The sequence below is a fragment of the Aedes albopictus genome, chromosome 1 (genome assembly GCF_035046485.1).
Source record: "Aedes albopictus strain Foshan chromosome 1, AalbF5, whole genome shotgun sequence".
Lineage (NCBI taxonomy): Eukaryota > Metazoa > Arthropoda > Insecta > Diptera > Culicidae > Aedes > Aedes albopictus.
Window position 1 is genome coordinate 234,066,378 of NC_085136.1, and position 20,085 is coordinate 234,086,462.

The 20,085-nt window shown below is 43.4% G+C and overlaps 1 protein-coding gene and 1 non-coding gene across 3 annotated transcripts; both read left to right on the forward strand.

Moving 5' to 3' along the window:
* The first annotated feature begins 7,705 nt into the window (after positions 1-7,705).
* Positions 7,706-19,273, forward strand: LOC115267059 (uncharacterized). 2 transcript variants are annotated; one of them, XM_062846428.1, is made up of 6 exons: positions 7,706-7,871; positions 16,503-16,582; positions 16,642-16,704; positions 16,763-16,925; positions 16,985-18,023; positions 18,070-19,273. In XM_062846428.1, the coding sequence occupies exons 2-6, from the start codon at positions 16,506-16,508 to the stop codon at positions 19,200-19,202; spliced, it is 2,475 nt and encodes an 824-aa protein (XP_062702412.1). In that variant the 5' UTR covers positions 7,706-7,871; positions 16,503-16,505; the 3' UTR covers positions 19,203-19,273. The 2 variants fall into 2 exon arrangements, with proteins under 2 accessions (XP_062702412.1, XP_062702413.1); XM_062846429.1 differs by having other exon boundaries at positions 7,707-7,871; positions 18,082-19,273.
* On the forward strand, positions 8,997-9,068 carry Trnag-ucc (transfer RNA glycine (anticodon UCC)). Its single transcript has one exon. It is a non-coding gene; the product is annotated as a tRNA-Gly (tRNA).
* Positions 19,274-20,085: the final 812 nt, after the last annotated feature.

A 20,085-nucleotide genomic window follows, 5' to 3' on the forward strand; every position in this document is an offset into this window, starting at 1 on the left:
GAGTTAAAGTAAAACTTGCTCTGGAGGTTATTTATGCGAAAGAAACTCCCCCCGCGGTCCGGTAGTCAACAACAAGAACAAAATATAACATAACAGAACTAGATATATATAAGAACACATGTTGGGAGGTATGGCGTTCAGTCTTTGGAGGAATAACTCAAAAACGGATTCTTAAGCTTTCATCCGACGTTTCGGTCGCTATATTGCGCCTTCTTCTGGGAAGGCGCAATATAGCGACCGAAACGTCGGATGAAAGCTTAAGAATCCGTTTTTGAGTTAGGGTTCGTTCAAATATTACGTAACGCTATGGGGGGAGGGAGGGGGTCCAGCGCTGCGTTACGCTTCATACAAAATTTCAAAATTGTCCATACAAAAGTTGTTACGTGGGGGAGGGAGGGGGTCTATAATTGGCAAATTTTGCGTTACGTAATATTTGAATGAACCCTTATTCCTCCAAAGACTGAACGCCATACCTCCCAACATAATCATCAACAGTGGAAATTCGAAGAAAATATAAGAACACAGAAACGAACGAAAGAAAACTCCTCGAGTTCCTCAAGGAAACGGAACTACTAAACAAAATATGAACTAAACACTCGAAAACTAAAAGCAAATACACAACCAAAGACAAGGGCACATACCAAAGCTATACTCAAGCCAAACATGGCTAGTGCGAGTTTTTCCCTATAGGACGACGAAAAAATAGGGGAAAGAGGGGCATAACGCCCCGGCTAAGCATATGTGGTCATAAACCTCAAATGATGCTTATTTTAAGGTCGTATTCTGCCTTGGAGAGCAGTTTACTCCTTTACCTAAAAGACTTCAACTTTTGGCGCGCGTGCTCACAAAATTTCCCGTTCAAATAAACAATTAAAAAAAGTGTTACTTTTTAGGTGCCGGAAAACTGCAGGAGGCAAAACGCCTTTTTGGGTGAGGCAAAACGCCCGCTGGCATTTCCCGCTTTGACTTGTTGTGAAATACCAAGGGGCTCCATCGAACTCTTCCCAGCAGCAAATGAAGGAGTAGGAGGCGCGTGGTATTTTCATGGGCTGATTCCATATGATCAGCGCGCAATGTCTTAATTTCTGTGCGCTGCAAATTAGGGAATCTTTCCAAATGTGGAAAATCGTCGTTTTTCACGCTTTTCTTTCGTCAATAGCAGCCGTTCTTGGGCTTAACCTACTCAGTTTGAGTTCTAGTTTGCTTGCATCTAACGGAAACCTCCACAATATGATGAAATCGCGTGAAGGCGTTTTGCCCCCGGGGGGCGTTTTGCCCTACTCAAATTTATGCCGGAAGCACCAACAGCGGGATCAAATTTTCATCCGCCGATTCAAGCGTAAAAAAAACACGCGGACGTAACGCCTCTGTCAAATCACGCGACCGTTCGCAGCCACGGCTTGCTGCGATGATCTTAGTAGGGGAACTGCGGGCATAACGCCCCCCGGGGCAAAACGCCTTCACGCGATTTCATCATATTGTGGAGGTTTCCGTTAGATGCAAGCAAACTAGAACTCAAACTGAGTAGGTTAAGCCCAAGAACGGCTGCTATTGACGAAAGAAAAGCGTGAAAAACGACGATTTTCCACATTTGGAAAGATTCCCTAATTTGCAGCGCACAGAAATTAAGACATTGCGCGCTGATCATATGGAATCAGCCCATGAAAATACCACGCGCCTCCTACTCCTTCATTTGCTGCTGGGAAGAGTTCGATGGAGCCCCTTGGTATTTCACAACAAGTCAAAGCGGGAAATGCCAGCGGGCGTTTTGCCTCACCCAAAAAGGCGTTTTGCCTCCTGCAGTTTTCCGGCACCTAAAAAGTAACACTTTTTTTTAATTGTCTATTTGAATGGGAAATTTTGTGGGCACGCGCGCCAAAAGTTGAAGTCTTTTAGGTAAAGGAGTAAACCAAGGTAATTATAAGGGAGGTAATCCGATATGGCATATCATGCATTCCGCCATATTGAAAAAGTAAATGACAGCTGGCAAGTTTGTATTGCTAAGCAAGCCATGATTCGAAAGTTGTCAAAGTTTTCTCTCGGCATGAGGAATTTTGATACTTTGTACTCAAATGGCATGATTTGGCATGATTCAAAAACTAAAAACGGGAAAGTGCAACATTTGTGATTGCATTCATTAATTACGCTAATTGATTCTGCGTGCTTCTGGACAAGACATTTCTCTAAGTTCACATAAAGAGCGTTAAGTGAGAAAAATCTTGTACCGGGCAGTGTTCAAGGAGAAGTTCAAATCCACTTGGATGGGACCGGGACAAAGCAACTTGATTGCCAGCACTGTAGTTCCTCCGCTGGTTCTCCGACGAAGTCCTTGAAAAAGTATATCCGTGCGCTAATCCGTGCGCACTATTCAATTCTCTTAGTTCACTGGCAGCAGACCTCAGCTATTCCACGTATTTGGCAAATCTTTACAAAATAGCATCGATTGAATACACTGATTTACACCTCGAAAACCTTGACGAAAACATTTTCTTCCCATTTGTTGATTTGTTGATAATGAAGTCGAACGCGTCTTCGTTCTTGGAAGAAAATTTTCACTCGAATACAAACAACAACCCAAATGTTCCCATAGAAACTGCAATCGAAGGGAAGAGCCGATGTAAATAAACTCGCCAGCTATCATCTCTACCCTCCCCGCAAGATACCTCTCCCCGCATCATCTAACTGCTCATATGCTTGTACCTTCCTTAAACTTACCTTGGAGTAAACTGCTCTCCAAGGCAGAATACGACCTTAAAATAAGCATCATTTGAGGTTTATGACCACATATGCTTAGCCGGGGCGTTATGCCCCTCTTTCCCCTATGTTTGCCGTAATTTTGGTGGGATCTGTGCGCGTGTGATGATAAAATAATATTTGAAATTGACAAGAAAATGTGCATTATCCAGTGATAACATTCTCTTCCACCCTCGGATATCGGTGGCCAAAGAGATGAGTTTGGCGTGCAACTATGTAGAATGCCGTCGCAATCGCGAGTCCTATTACGTCACAGTTACCGTGGAGTTATAATGAAAAATGTGTTGAAAGTATGCACATGGGTGCAAAAAAACTAGTTCAAAGAAGATCACAACGGAAAACAGAGTTTTGTGAAGAACAAATAATAGTAATAAAGTGCATTTCTGGCGCATGGTCCGGCGATGTTCAGTGATGATGCGCGACGGAGGTGAAAGCAAATGCATGACAGCACCACGTTGGGTTTGTTTCGAGCTGGGATTGAAGGATGAATTTTTGAGAATGCTTCAAGAATGTTGGTAATCAACGGTTGAATCGGGTGAGATCTTTATGATTTTTTTTATTGAAGTACCGTCGTTCGGGGTGACATTGGGCCTAGAGGGTAACATTGGTCCATCTATCCTACGGATTCAATATAAGTGAGAGAATTTGACAGTGGATGCCAAGTATCTTAGAATTATGTATTCTAGTAGTTTAGCACACCATATACGTTACCGTATTCTAAATGTGCAAAATAGTGGCCCAATGTCACCCCGCTTTGGCCCAATGACACCCCGCACGACGGTACTTATAATATTATGTTTGTTAAACTTGACCATGCAATTGGGAGAGATCAGTAGTGTTTTTCGTTTCAGAGAGCGAGTTGAGGCGCTTAAGCCTAGGCATTAGGGCCAGGACACGGACCAAATACCTGTGTTCCTTCCCAGGACTCAAAGGACCAAGGGGTGACACTAACCTTCTTAGCAACGTCACCCCCACCAATTTTTCATGTAGTTAGCTTTCTATACAAAACTGAGCGGTTGGTACGAGATGTCCCCGTTTGATGGTTTTATCGTATAATCAATAACGCTGCACAGTAGGCCTGGCCGCTTTAATACTTGTAATACATTTTCGATGTACTGCAAGCAAAAATAATGACAAGAAAAATGGTAGAAGTAGTCGATTCTATCATTTTCCAGGATTCTTTCAATGAATGGCTGTGTATTTGTAGACTAGACTATAGGACGACGAAAAAATACTAAACAAACAACAGCATATGTACTATAAAACGATACCCCGAATAGACCAAGGTTTTTGCTCTCTCAAGCCGCTCCTCGAACACCTTGTAATGGTTTTGGGGGCAAAACACACTCCAAGGTGTGGGCGGTACGTAAACAACGGCAGCTAGCTAAATGAGTAAGGGAAATTCATCCACAATCGGCGTACCGATCAAATGAAGCATCTAAGAATTGTGAACAACATACGGCATTGGTCTATGACCACCGGGGTGATAACCGAACTAAGACTTTGGAAAACTTCGTTAATCTTTTACCAATTCCAACTAACATAGACGAGAACTGGTCCATAGAGAAGCAGACGTAACGCTTAAAATAAATTTCATTAAAAAATATCGTCACGAAAACGTAATCGTCCAATGCTAAATGTACTGTGTTTGGCCGGGCCGCCACTAGATGGCGGTAATGTGCAAACGTCAAACAGGAGCAAAAACGATACCAGCGCCGCGAGTGGTCAATCGACCTACTACTGAATATTTTAATCAACCGTTGAAAAGGTGATCGATGGGAAGCGATGAGAGTGTGACGTCTGTTTCTCTGTGACTGGTCTATCGGTTCAGTTGTTCTTTCCATTTGCGAAGCCGTCGTGCGACGTGAAAATGGTGAAAATCATTTCCTGGGTCCTGAGAAAATGGCCAATCGTACAGATTGCCGCTAGCTTGGCCTAATCTGCTACCCTGTTTCCGTTATCGGGAGAGATGTGGTATGAGTCCGATAGTAGGGCGACATCTGTACGTGACTCCGAAACTGACTGCCACAACAACTGTTGTGCGGCTTCACAGCGGTTCAGGTTTAGGTGTGTACACTGCATTTTCGCTGGTTGGTTTGACCTCTATGCTTGCCTGGACATTTAGACCAGCTCGTCGGTCGTGTGGCCCTTATTTGCCGTATAAATTAGGCATTTCCGCCTCCAAAAATATGGCCATACGTAGCACCTTTTTCCAACATAGCCTCCCTTATCGTTACACCTGGAGATCACCACAGCAGACAGAATCTCAAATCGACCACGTTCTGATTGACGGACGGCACTTCTCCGACATTATCGACGTCAGGACCTATCGTGGCGCCAACATCGACTCCGACCACTATCTGGTGATGATCAAACTGCACCCACAACTCTCCGTCATCAACAATGTACGGTACCGGCGACCGCCACGGTACAACCTAGAGCGACTGAAACAACCGGATGTCGCTTCAGCATACGCGCAAAATCTCGAGGCCGCGTTGTCAGACGAGGGCGAGCTCGATGAGGTCCCTCTAGAGGACTGCTGGAATACAGTGAAAGCAGCCATCAACGACGCAGCCGAGAGCACCATCGGGTACGTGGAACGGAATCGACGGAACGAATGGTTCGACGAAGAGTGCAGAACGGTTTTGGAGGAGAAAAATGCAGCGAGGGCGGTAATGCTGCAGCAAGGGACTCGACAGAACGTGGAACGTTATAAACAGAAGCGGAAACAGCAGACCCGCCTCTTTCTGGAGAAAAAGCGCCGCCTGGAAGAAGCGGAGTGTGAAGAAATGGAACTGCTGTGCCGTTCCCAAGAAACACGGAAGTTTTATCAGAAGCTCAACGCATCCCGCAACGGCTTCGTGCCGCGGGCCGAAATATGCAGGGATAAAGACGGAGACCTTTCGACGGACGGACGTGAGGTGATCGAAAGGTGGAAGCAGCACTTCGATCAGCACCTGAATGGCGTGGAGAACGTAGGCCATTGCAGCGGAGGACGGAAATGAACCAACTCCTACGCTGAGGGAAGTTGAGGATGTCATTCACCAGCTCAAAACCAACAAAGCAGCTGGTAAAGATGGTATCGCAGCTGAACTCATCAAAATGGTCCCAGAAAAGTTGGTCACTTGTCTGCATCGGCTGATAGTCAGGATATGGGAAACCGAACAGCTGTCGGAGGAGTGGAAGGAAGGGGTAATCTGCACCATTCACAAGAATGGTGACTATTTGGAATGTGAGAAATTCAGGGCAGCATTTTGAATGTTGCCTACAAAGTGCTATCCCAGATCATCTTCCGTCGTCTGTCACCTAAAACGAATGAGTTCGTGGGAAGTTATCAAGCCGGTTTCATCGACGGCCGGTCGACAACGGACCAGATCTTCACCGTACGGCAAATCCGCCAGAAATGCCGTGAATACTAGGTCCCAACGCATCACATGTTCATCGACTTCAAAGCGGCATACGACAGTATCGATCGCGCAGAGCTATGAGAATCATAGACGAAAACGGCTTTCCTCGGAAGCTGATTAGAATGATTAAAGCAACGATGCATGGTGTGCAAAACTGCGTAAGGGTTTCGGGTGAACTATCCAGTTCATTCGAATCTCGCCGGGGACTACGAAAAGAAGATGGATGCGACGAGCCGGGCTTGACAGCAGGGGAACGATTTTCACAAAAAATGTGTGCTTTGCGGATGACATGGACATTATTGCCAGAACATTTGGAACGGTGGCAGAGCTGTACACCCGCCTGAAACGCGAAGCAGAAAAGGTCGGACAGGTGGTGAATGCCTCAAAAACAAAGTACATGCTGGTAGGCAGAACCGAGCACGACCGGATCCGTCTGGGTAGTAATGTTACGATAGACGGGGATACTTTCTAGGTGGTGGAGAAATTAGTCTACATCGGATCCTTACTGACGGCTGACAACAACGTTAGCCGTGAAATTCGGAGGCGCATCATCAGCGGAAGTCGGGTCTACTACGGGCTCCAGAAGAAACTGCGGTCGAAAAAGATTCACCCACGCACCAAATGCACCATGTACAAAACGCTAATAAGACCGGTGATCCTCTACGGGCACGAGACATGGACCATGCTCGAGGAGGACCTGCAAGCACTCGGAGTTTTCGAGCGACGGGTGCTAAGGACGATCTTCGGCGGCGTGCAGGAGAACGGTGTGTGGCGGAGAAGAATGAACCACGAGCACTTTACGGCGAATCCAGCATCCAGAAGGTGGCCAAAGCCGGAAGGATACGGTGGGCAGGGCATGTTGCAAGAATGCCGGACAACAACCCTGCAAAGCTGGTGTTTGCAACTGATCCGCACAAGAAGGCGTGGAGCGCAGAGAGCACGATGGGCGGACCAGGTGGAACGTGACCTGGCGAGCATTGGGCGCGACCGATGATGGAGAGCGGCAGCCACAAACCGAGTATTGTGGCGTACTATTGTTGATTATGTCTTGTGTTAAGGACAAGGTATTAGAGTACATTGCTCAAAATTTCTAGAGCACCGTTTTTTAGAACCGTTGAACGGATTTGGACTAAAATGCATCACGCTATTGACAACCACTGAACAATTAGCGTGATGCATTTTCATCCAAATCCGTTCAACGGTTCCAAAAAACGGTGCTCTGGAAATTTTCAGCTATGTACTCCATATACCTTGTCCTTAATGATGTTGAATAAATTAATGTAATGTACCTAATCAGGCATTTTGAACAATTATTCAGTTACATTAATGCAACAATATTCTGTTTACACGGTAACTTGGATAGGTATATCTAGTCCGTTCTTTTTTTGCGGGTCGAAACTTCCATAAATAAAAATTTCACATTTCAAACCAATTTAACACTGGACGGCCGACAAAGTAAACAATGGAGGTAGCTTCCGTAACCATGGCTACACCACCACAAGCTGTATGGTGGTGACATGGTACGCTGAACCGGAAAGTAAGTTGAGTATGAACCGAGGATACGGAGGGGTTGTTTATTTTCCCAAAAAAAAAGGACACCGATCTCACTATTGTCTGTGTTGTGGGGCACACGGCAGTTCTTGTTCTGGTTTCAGTTAGTTCAGATCGATCATATTACACAGGAGGTGACAAGGATTACCGATATTTGAAGTGAGTCTTTCTATCCAAAAGTGGTCAATCAAAACGATTTGTTATACAGTAATTATTTACCTAATAATCAAATGTCGAATGTGAATACCGGATGAATTCACCGAATCATGTTTGTCATTCCAAGCATCAAACCCAAATCTTACGTAATCGTGGATCCTAGTAACCTACGCTCGATTTTCGACAAAACTGCATGGCCTACTCAGCGTTTTTGACAAACAAATTCACATAATTACGAGGCGAAGGTCGCAAAAGTATTGCGTGCGATTATGCGATGTGCGTGTTCGTCGTTTGGAGCATAACGACTGACATTTTCACTGCACCCGCACCGCCATATGTCGGAGCGTTTCCGAAAGACCTGGTGCAATCAAAGGTGCTGTTTCCCACGCGCGAAAACCGTTCGATTAACATTTTGATGGTGACGATGCGGGTGCCTGGTTGTTTATAAGTTTGTTTTCCCATTCTGTGGGGTGGTTGATCCGAACATCATGAAGGTACGTCACCACAGGTTCGCAGTCGGTGCAGTTCCCCATCGATTTTCCATTTCAATTTCTGTTGCCTTTCGCCTCCTCAGTTCTCACATCATGACATTCGACGGTCATAGCAGTCATGTCTATTTAGTGAGGAGGAGGGCAAGGCACGAAGGACGGAAAGCTGATCAGATGCGCCTGAAATTATATCGCGTGCAATTATTGTTTTACTCAATTCGTGAGGCGAGGTCATTTTTGTAGCTCTGACCTTGAGGGTTTCAATGTGCTAAGCATGGTGAATTCCTAACCGATTGTTAAAATGTCAAAACTTCAGTATTTGACTTGATTTTATGATTTTTCAAGTTGAGCAGCAGTCGAGACTAATGAATGGTGTTAGGAATCAGGAATAGGTATCTGTTTCATATAAACTGCCGTGAATCGCATATCAGTCCCATCTTTGCTGGGTTTCCTATGCAAATGGGACAGATATGCGATTCACGGCAGTAAAGAAGTAATAAAAGCGCAATAAACTAACAGTCCACGAGAGTGAAATCAGTGAACACATATTATCGCTGTTTCATAAATTGGTATTTTGATTGGGCAACAGCTTCTATAACGGTCAAGCGTCAATGGATGATAACATGATCCAGAATATGGAGCGTCGGTGGTGTAATGGTCAGCATAGTTGCCTTCCAAGCAGTTGATCCGGGTTCGATTCCCGGCCGACGCAGTATACTTTTTTATAGTTTGAATCGTATTGGATAATGGCTACCCCAATAAAAATGTATTATACACCGATGATAACATTAATAACGCTATCATTCTGTGTGTTATCAAGATGAAAGCCCAAATGCGTTTTCAAGCACGATCTCCGACGTTTGATAACTGCAACATGTTTACACTTTTCAAGGGGTTTTAGAGGCGTTTCACAGGTGTTCCACAGGTGTTCCAGGTGGTTCCAGAAGCGTTCCCGGGGTTTTCGAAGGTTTGCAGGGATGTTCCAGGGGGTTGTGGGGTTCACAGGCCGTGTCATAGAATTTCATGGAGTCTCAAAGGTGATCTATGAGAATTTAGAGGGTTTCAGAGTCGTTCCAGAGTGTTCCAGAAGGTATCAGAGGGTTTGAGATCGTTCCAGGGATATTACAGGGGATCTCAAGGGGTTTCATGGGCGTTCGCTTCGAGATTCAGGGGGTGTCAGGAGTTATCCAGGGCGTTCCATAGGGTTTCAGAATAACCCAGAGGCGTTCCATGGGGTTTTCAGGAGTTTTCGATGGGTTTCCGGGGCATTCTAGGGGTGTTCCAGTGCATCTAACTTTCTTGAAAAAATCATTGGCTTCAGTAATATTTTACCGAAATCTCAACCGTTCAATATACATATAACCAGAAAAAATCAAAGTTGGAAGCTTTTACCAAACTTCGTTAGAGTTTGACAGATAAACGATAACATTTTACCGGTGTTTCAAAGGCATTTCATGGGACTTCTGGGGCTTCAGAGATGTCTCAGGGGCGTTCCAGGGGTTTTAGGGGGCTTCATTTGCGTACCAGGGATGTTCCATGAGGTTGCCAGGGGTCATAGGGGCGTTTCAAGGAGGTGTTCCTGATGGAATACTCAGCGCTGTAGACACGGTTCCGGACCGTCACGAGATTCATGATATGACGAAGAAAAATTGTCACGTATACAGTAAAACCTCCATGAGTCGATATTGAATGACTCAAGGAAATATCGAGTAGTGGAACAAAAATCCTTTGGGAAGCTTTTTGGGGGGACCATCATAGTAACCCAGAAAAAAAATTTCAGTATGAAAAAATTACCTCCATGAGTCGATATCGAGTCAAGGAACATCGACTCATGGAGGTTCGACTGTAGCTTATTCAACTTACATCTATTCGGGGCAACAGATTAGTACGGACTTATTATTTTTACAAACATAAATGTATATCAAGTAAACAAACATAAATGTATATCAAGTAAACACACATTAGCAGCTATGCTTTGTCAGCTGTTTTACAACACATACAAACATCTTGATCAGGGGCTAACCCCAAGTAACAGAACTAGCTGAAAAACAGTTTCTTAAGCTAAAGTTTGCTTAAGAGTGGTTTGTTCCACTCTTGTACAGCAAAAATGTTTGTTGGGACACTATATTTCTCCAACAGTTCCAAGGTTCCAGAGGTGTTCCAGGGGTCTCCAGGGACTTTTGGGGATTTCAGAGGTGTTTCAGGGGCTTTAGGGGGCTTCATTTACGTACCTGGGATGTTCCATGAGGTTTCAAGGGGTTATGTTGGCGTTTCAGGGAGTGTTCCAGGGGTCTTAGGCGCAAGCACTGAAGAAACCGAAGGAACGGCATACGAGTACATGCAACTGAAGAGGAGTATTACAGTGAATGGATGACGTGCGACTATGTTCAACACATTTTAACTCACGATTGAATGGAGTGATTATCGGTAAGATAATGTAAACTATGATGTTAAAGGTTGTACTAAATTGTCCATTTGTAGATTCTTCGAAAAAGGCTCAATACATGTAGCCGAAACGTCAGGTGTAGAACATAAATCCGTTTATAATTACGCGAAGATTGGAAGCAGAAAATTCCCGTAACATAGTTATATACTTCGCCAATGACTTAGAAGGAACCGAACCTTCTCTAAACTTGTCCCGAATCATTAAATGTGGTTATTAGATGTTAGTTCAATAAATGTATTTGTAGATGTTAAAATAAAGTGAAGTAAAATGTGTAACGAACCTTGAGAATAAATAGTAAAACCAATGTGATGTGTTAAGTTGAACGAAGCCCGAGCAAGAAACCATCCTAATCAATTATCAATCCTGTCCACCTTGTTTAATGCAAAGGACCGTTATCGAGGCTACCAAATACAGTACACTGGAGGTCACAGACTCGGAACAGTTCCCAAACAGGGGGTTTCATGGATGTTCCATGAAATGTCAGGGGTTTTCAAGGGTGTTCTAGGGGATCTCCGGAGATGTTCCAGGAACGTTACAGGAGTTTCAGGGTGTTCCATGGGGTTTTTGGGGATATCAGAGGCGTTCCATAAATTTTCAGGGGGTTCCAAAGTCATTTCATGGGGCTTCAGAAAGTTTAAGAGGCTCCAGAGGTGTTCGAGGGCGATTTAGGGGTTTCAGTGGTTCCATGGGCATTTCAGGGGCGTTGCAGGAGGTTCATGGGAATTTATGAGTGTTCCAAGGGGGTTTGGGGGTTTGTCCCGTTTTATTATTATTATTATTTATTTAACTTCAAAATTTTGAAAGAGGGAAAACTCCCTTTTAGTGATTTCTTTACTGCATTGAATGAAATCTTTTTCAAAGAGGCACAAAACCTCTTTATCTTTTCAAAAAAAAAAAAACGTTACAATGATAACTTAAAACTAAAGGCTCAAACGGCAGTGAACCAAGGCAGACCCACCATCTTGAAGGAACATCATGCCAAATCCTTAAACGTATATCCAGAAATTTTGGTGGGATTGTCCCGTTTTGTCCCTAAGACGCAGCAGGACTGTTTTTGGGACCTCAGGGTTTTTCAGGAGCCGCATTTTTGCAAAATACTGTAAGCATCATTCCAATGTACGATGTCCTTTTGTATATATGTAGTGAAATATGCCCAAAGGATCCCCCAGGGATTCCTTTCTAAACCCTTCCGAAACTTTCATGAAATTTGAAAATAAAAATCTGACAAATTTGTAACGAATAATTTAAAAATTCGTCCATGGAGTAAACCTCTCAGAAACAATATTGTACATAAAAAACTTAATAATGACGGCAACTATTGCTACGGTGGCAAGGTGCTGTCTCACGTGCGTTACATGGGGTCCGAGTGGGTCTTAAGGGGGTTTCGGAGGCGTTTTAAGAAGGCGCAGAGCATATTAGACTGGTTTCAAAGGCGTTGCGTAGGTGGTTTTTGGGGAATTTTGGAGGGGCTCAGGTGCGTTACACAGGGTCCGAGGGAATCTTAGAGGGATTCCGGAGGCATTTTAAAAAGTCTCAGAACAAATTAGGCGGGGTTTAGAGGCGTTACACAGGCGTTTTCGGGGGTTTCGAAAGTTTTCAGGTGCGTTACATGGGGCGGAGGGGGTTTCAGGTGGATTTTGAAGGCATTTCAGGAAATTTCAGAGGATCGGTCGCGTTTGTCAGTCGTCTCGCGTTCGACTTTTTTTTTTCTTGAATTTGGCTTGTGAAAAGATTTTTTTGATGGCATTGCCTTCCTGCAAAAGTGATTTTTTAGATATCGGTAAATCGAGGGTGATGAATAGAAGACGAGAAGAAAAGTTCTTTGAGTTAAATAATATTTTTCTACCTGCGGACAGTGAAAAACCAAATATTTTCGAGTGCTCTACATCGTTCCTGATAGTACGCCTCTTATTGAATTGGCGGAGGTTTTCGAGGAATTTACCTCCAACGTGTTTTGTTCCGTGGCTGCTGAAAAATTAATCATGTGTGTTTCTGTGTCAGTTAGAAGAACATCCCGGGATAAAAATGGTGATAAGATGGAGTTTTGTGTTTGCTTGCTGAAAATATTGCGTTGCGTTTGAAGCAGAAGAAAATGGGAAAATTTCGTGCAGGACAATCATTTTCTTCGACGCCGACATCGATTCACCCTGACAACCGCACGAGTAAAGTGTCTCGAGTATACCAAAGTGGAGAATCCTTGTCGTTTTGACAGGTCTCCTGCTCGATTGGAACTATGGGGATGACACTAGATCGACTGTTCCAATTTTGACGTTTCTCCTCTTTGTTTTATCCAGGCTCGTTACGCATGAGGTGTTTTGAGCGATTGTCATCTAGTCTACTATGATTGGTGTCTATCATTAAAAAAAAAAATATTCAGGTGTAAATATTTGGTCAGTCGGTTGAGGATATGGCTTTGATATGACCCTGAGGGATGCGGACTCAACTTTTTTAGTCATTCAATTTAAGCACGTATCTTTTCTTCCTGTGCTCCCCGTTGTTGAGTTGCTTATCTCTATGGAGATCAATTTCATAGTGCACGCATGAACTACTCCACACAAAATTTAAACATACTGATTGCAGCAAAAGTTACAATTAAACATATATAATCAGCTTATTGTGTACCACATGGACTTGGAAGAATAATATTACAAATTTTGGGAAAGTTTTACACGTGATTTTCACACGTTTCAAACGTTTTTTGTATATGATGACAAAGTTTGTGTGTCATTGAACGTTTCACTTGCTTTAGCGTGACTCAGCAAACAATTTGTGTATCCAGGCACACTCTGATCATTTTGGAGGTTTTGCAGCAGCCAGGCTGCTGTCAAATTTCAGTCCGCAATCCTCAGATATGACCTAAAAGAAGAAAAAAACAAATCAGTGCTTTTAACTAGAAGTACATTTCAACGAAGTGGATGTCCATGCCATCGTTTAATAGTCGTGAGTGGACGCGAAGAGACCAGTTGAATGTAGGATTTTTGGGTGAGATCTATACAATGCTGGGTCATGTGTTCCCGTAACGTGGGTAGATCACCTTAGAATGGTGCGTTGCGGCGTAAGATCTACCAAATCAAATTTCGATTTTGAAATTTTCCTGCCTAAAGTAATCAGGCAGTAGTTTACAAATACTCGCAAGATTAAAGTTTGATGCACTTTTTTGATGTTTATGTAATATTTTTGTTTCAATGTTGCTGCTAATCAACATTTTATTTCAGCAGGATTCAGGTAAATATATTGTATGATACAATTAATATTGTAAAAATATAGAACTGTAGCGAACGTATCACTAATATGTAGCTTGTTCGACGTCAAGGTTTATATTATCTAATATTTCAGATTATCAACCGAAAAATCAACTAACTCAAAGAAATGCAATTAAGATGACGAGGAAACCAGGACGTATTGGGCAGATAACTCATTCGAAGCAGTCTAATAATGGTGTGTCTGAACGTTGGAGGATTGCGTCAGTCTTGTCGAGAAGTCAGAGATAAGTCTCCAATCTTTATCGGGAAGGAGATACTCCTCATAACTGTGATCTAGAGCTCCACTACCTACGAAACCTTTGCGACTTGCTTAATGCTTATATTTACTTTTTCAGCGGTAACCAGGTAAATGATTAAACCATGACAATTTCTCATGCGCTTTTTCGCCAAGGAAAGCACTCCATTAAACCCTATCCAATTTCCAACTCCAGATATCTATGAAGTGGGCCAAGTTCTTGGACATATTCTGAGTAGATATCTAATCAACATTTCCTCCCCATCCCCGCTGATCGTAAGGACCTGGCCAGGTGTCGAGAGTTCGTTAAATGAAAGGTTTGTCAAGTCCCAGGCAACTTTTCTGGCGCATTAAACGTCTCTATCGACAGCCACCCCAGGATGTGTACGGTCGGCTATGCTATGCTATGCTATGCTATGCTATTTCAGGAAATTTCAGAGCAATTTAGGTGGAATTCAGAGGCGTTTGTGTGAAATTTGAGGGGTATTAGGTATGTTGCATGCGGTCTGAGAGGGTTTTAGAGGAATTTCAGAGGTATTTAAGGAAGTTTCATAGTATTTTTGTTGGGTTTCGGAGGCGTTACGGATGCTTTACATGGGGTCCAAGGAGATTTTAGGGGGATTATAGAGTCATTTCAGAAAGTTTCAGAGGATTTTTAGACTCCCCATCACAGTATCTTTTGATACGCTCCTGAAATGCCCTTTGATTCAACCCCTGAAACCCCTAATACGGCTCTGACCTTAAATGCCTCAAAACGCCCCTGAAACCTCCGCCATTCCATCGAAATGCTATTGAAATCATCATAATCAACTTGAAATGTCTCTGAAAGTCCTTTGGACGCCTTTAATATGCTCCAGAAATACCCACGAAACGCACCTGAAAACTCTTGAAACGCCCCTGAAATGCTATCAAACGCCTCTAAAACCTCTAGGAACGTCCTCTAAAACTCTTCTAAATAACTCTTAAATGCCTTGAAACGCTCCCCAAACCCCTAGTAACGCCCTGTAAAGTTTCCTGAGATTCCCTGAAGCCTTTAAATCCTCTTGATACGTCCCTGAAACCTTCTTAATACTATTGAAACGCCACTAAATTCCCTGTAATCTCATTGAAACAACAACAAAACCTGACAGATCGCCCTTAAAAGCCTGAAAAGGCTCCTGAAACCTGAAATAACCCCCAGAAACACCCCTGAAGCCAATTCAGTTTCAGTTCAGTTTCAGTTCAGTTTCAGTTCAGTTTCAGTTCAGTTTCAGTTCAGTTTCAGTTCAGTTTCAGTTCAGTTTCAGTTCAGTTTCAGTTCAGTTTCAGTTCAGTTTCAGTTCAGTTTCAGTTCAGTTTCAGTTCAGTTTCAGTTCAGTTTCAGTTCAGTTTCAGTTCAGTTTCAGTTCAGTTTCAGTTCAGTTTCAGTTCAGTTTCAGTTCAGTTTCAGTTCAGTTTCAGTTCAGTTTCAGTTCAGTTTCAGTTCAGTTTCAGTTCAGTTTCAGTTCAGTTTCAGTTCAGTTTCAGTTCAGTTTTCTGTTCAGTTTTCTGTTCAGTTTTCTGTTCAGTTTTCTGTTCAGTTTCAGTTCAGTTTCAGTTCAGTTTCAGTTCAGTTTCAGTTCAGTTTCAGTTCAGTTTCAGTTCAGTTTCAGTTCAGTTTCAGTTCAGTTTCAGTTCAGTTTCAGTTCAGTTTCAGTTCAGTTTCAGTTCAGTTTCAGTTCAGTTTCAGTTCAGTTTCAGTTCAGTTTCAGTTCAGTTTCAGTTCAGTTTCAGTTCAGTTTCAGTTCAGTTTCAGTTCAGTTTCAGTTCAGTTTCAGTTCAGTTTCAGTTCAGTTTCAGTTCAGTTTCAGTTCAGTTTCAGTTCAGTTTCAGTTCAGTTTCAGTTCAGTTTCAGTTCAGTTTCAGTTCAGTTTCAGTTCAGTTTCAGTTCAGTTTCAGTTCAGTTTCAGTTCAGTTTCAGTTCAGTTTCAGTTCAGTTTCAGTTCAGTTTCAGTTCAGTTTCAGTTCAGTTTCAGTTCAGTTTCAGTTCAGTTTCAGTTCAGTTTCAGTTCAGTTTCAGTTCAGTTTCAGTTCAGTTTCAGTTCAGTTTCAATTCAGTTATAGTTCAATTTTAGTTCAGTTTTGTTTCAGTTTCAGTTTAGTCCAAAATTAAAAAAAAATGTTACATCAACTGAAATAATTGTGCAATGTGCATACACCATTCAACAAGTTTTATTGTTGCAGAAAATGTTCCAAGATCAAGATATCAATCGTCATAACTATCAGCTTCGCTTCATGGAAATGGAGAATAAGATCAAGCGATGGTGAGTCCTTTCACAATTAATCTTGAGTAAAGTTGAGTTGACGTTCATTGCATTTTCAGCGAGCTTGAAAGAGCTGAACTAGAGCAACGATTTGCACTGCTAATGCGAGAACGCCAAGAATGGTAAGGACTTGGATTATGATTTTTCTACACTGTTATACTGTTTTAACCAATCTTCTAGTGAAAAGGTCGCAGCTCGTCAGCTTAAGCAGAAGTACAAGCGAATGATGGAACTTGAGCGACAGAGAGCGGAACGTAACGAAAGTTTACTACGTATGCTCCACAACATCGATCAACAAGCGGCATCGATTGCCGCCAAGACAGATCGACTGAAGATGCTTAAAGTACTTTGAGCCCAACTTCGTCCCAGTTCATAGCACTAATACCTTTTTGGATATTACAGACTCAATATGAATCATATCTCATTCGGTCGTGGTCTTCTCAACGAGCTCTTCCATCTCCTTCCCCGGTTCCTTCGCTAAATACTCAACAATTCGCGTCCTTCGTGGCTCCACATCATACTCCTTCCTACCAACTCCCTTCTCGGCTTACTGACTCTCCCAAATCCGAATTCGTGCGATATCTCTCCGATATGACACATGCCCAAACTGTTACCTACAATCCTATTCCTCCTCCAACAGCCCTTTCAAATTACATCCATTATCAGCAGCTTCCGATACAGCAGCATCACGTTTCTCCGTACTCAGCACCAACTTCTTCATTTACCCAAGATCCTTTCATACGTTCTCCAGGAGACAACTCAACTTTACAGAATTCCATTATAAATCCGTCGCCTATATCTAAAATGCCGTCAACTCCAAGCCGTTCACTATCCACCCTCCCTCCTGCAAAGAAATTAGATCTTTCAAATGAAGAGTTCATCCAATACATCGACAACGAAATCTTGAAAGGATCCTCCACTAGCGAGCCTGCGGCAACCGACAATGATCAACCTCCAGATATTGTAATCGAGCCGCCATCGATTACTTCAACGCCCCTTCCGGATGCTTACTTGGAAGACCTAACCAACGACGAAGACGATTACCTTCGACCGCCTGCCGCTGCTCACTCGCTCGACGATCTACCCGTAATCGAAGAAATTGTCGAATCAACGGCAAACCTTAACTTGAATGACGGAGATGCAATGTTAACTACGTTGAAAGAGTTGGAAAAGTCCCTAGCGGTACCTGATGATGCAGTCATCAACCAGCGTTGGGAGAAAATCGTCGAAGTGAATTCTATTGTTCGGCCACCAGTAGAGGTCGCACCTGAAATGGATCCATCTCAAGATACCGTTGAAGTTCCATTCGTGAAGACACCACTTGAAGAGGTTGTCGCACAGACGCTTCGTGGTGTTATATCTGAAGTTGAAGATCAATACGAGGCTCCAGTAGTTCCCGATGCATCTGCTGTAGACGAACCACAACTTTCATCTGATCAGGGTAGGTAGTAAAAAATAATCAACCGTATTCAATGTATATTTTGTAGTTTGTTTTTCAGCAAATGAATTGGCGGACACTTCGGCTGCATTTGGAGAAATGCAGAATGAATACCCGCAGCCTTTCTACGAATCAGAGGCAGAATACCAGCAGGAGAGCTATTTCCCTAATACTTCGCAAGGTTACCAGGAAGGTGCACCTCCTGTATACTCTTCACAAGATCCCGAAGAGTACAACGACTACTTGGCGTCTGACACACAACAGGTTCAACAAGCAACAGCGGAAGACCCAACTCGATGGACAATGACCAAAAACACAGTACGCTCCAAAAGCTATTCCACGTCCCAATCGCGAACTCCGGAAACAATCGACGAAGTGGTCAGCAATGGCGAAGAAAACCCTCTTGAACAACACGACGCTACACTTGGATCAAAGCATTCCTCTCCGGTCGGACAGATCGCGTCCACAACGGAGATTCACTACCCGGAACCGGAAACGCAGCAGGAGCAACCTCTACCCGAAGAAGTCAATCAGCAGTATGACTACTCTCAATACCCGCAAGAGTACGACTCCAATGATCCCAATCAACAAGCGGCATATTATCAACAGTACACTGACGACCAGACGGAACAGGACCAAACTCAAGCTTACCAGGGATACGCAGAGCAAGATCCGAACCAGTTCCAACAAGCTACCGAGTATCCAGGACCGACGCAGTACGTGTTCGAGCAGGGCTACTACGAAGAACAACAACCGCAACAGGCGGCGGCAGAGTCAGACCCAAACCAGGAATACTACGTAGGGGACCCAAATGCGACAGATCAACAGCAGTACTATACGGAAGGCCAAGTGGACCAAGCGTACTATGACCAGTCTCAGGCGGAGGTAGAGTACGCAAACTACGATGAACAGGTTGCCACGGTGGCTGCAGATGTTGCACCGCAAGAAGAGGTTTTGGAAAGTGTCGCCGAGGAGGAAGAAGAGAAGCAGATGACACTGGATCATCCAACGGAGATGGTGGACACGGTGCAGAACATTGAGGAGAAAACTAGTAGCGGTAGTGAAGTGGTGGCTGCCGAAGAGAACTCGGATTCTCCGGTCAAGCCAAACGCTTCCGGTAAAGAAGACACGACCATTAGTTCAGTGAACGACGAAAGTGACTTTGATTTTTCCACGCAGTAAGAACGTGAATAAAGTTTCCATGAATTGTTAGGTTTGGACTTTGATTGAATATAAGCTATTGAAGCCAGTTGTGAAAGTCACCTTAATGGAAAGAAATTCCTTTTCAATAAATGTATATTCAAAAGCTTGAAGTTAAAAAATAAGAGGAAGCTTTCAAGCTTCCAGGTCCGTGCAGTAGTACAGTGAATGTTTGTCGGTGTAAACGGTTTAACTACGATGGATTTTAACTGCAAGTCCGTGAGTCAAAAAGCATAATTTAGAAAGTGGACGCAAGGGTCCTGCACCTTTAGGCTGAGTAGCCCATGATCAGCTTCGGCAGACATGTTGGATGTGTCGCTCAAAATTTCAAAGCGACACTAGTCTGTGCAGACCACATGAACACCATTGGGTAATGCAATAGGTTGGGGAAAGCAATTGGACTATACTTGAGACCAGAGATGGCACAGATACACTGATAAACAGCTCCGCGTACACATCTTCAATAAAATGTGCGCCGCTCTGTTTTGCTACGAATGTGGACGTGCGATAAACACACATCGCTCAGCCGTAAAACTTTGCGTGAGAGTGCGAATGTGTAAGTTGTAACACCAGCTGCGCAAGACGTCACAGAGCTCAAACTTCTTCTGCGTGAGCTTCGCTCATTTCTAGGAATGTGCTACACATCTGCGCTGTGGCTACTTACCGGTAAATCCGATGCATTCGAAAAAATATCGTTGAATAAAAATTCTCCCAGACTGCTACGATTTTTTTTATAGTACTTGAGGAATTCCAGGAGGAATTTCCAGAGAAATTTTTGAAGGAATTCCCGGGGGAATTTCTGGAGGAATTTCTAAAGGAATTCTCGAAGAAATTTTTCTAGAGAAATTCTTGAAAAAAATTCTGG

What these genes read in the sequence shown, in the direction of transcription:
- LOC115267059 (XM_062846428.1), top strand. Translation starts at nt 16,506, where the DNA reads ATGTTCCAAGATCAAGATATCAATCGTCATAACTATCAGCTTCGCTTC. An exon ending in GAGAATAAGATCAAGCGATG is followed by an intron (nt 16,583 to 16,641) that starts GTGAGTCCTTTC and finishes TTGCATTTTCAG; the next exon opens with CGAGCTTGAAAGAGCTGAAC. An exon ending in ACAACTTTCATCTGATCAGG is followed by an intron (nt 18,024 to 18,069) that starts GTAGGTAGTAAA and finishes TATATTTTGTAG; the next exon opens with TTTGTTTTTCAGCAAATGAA.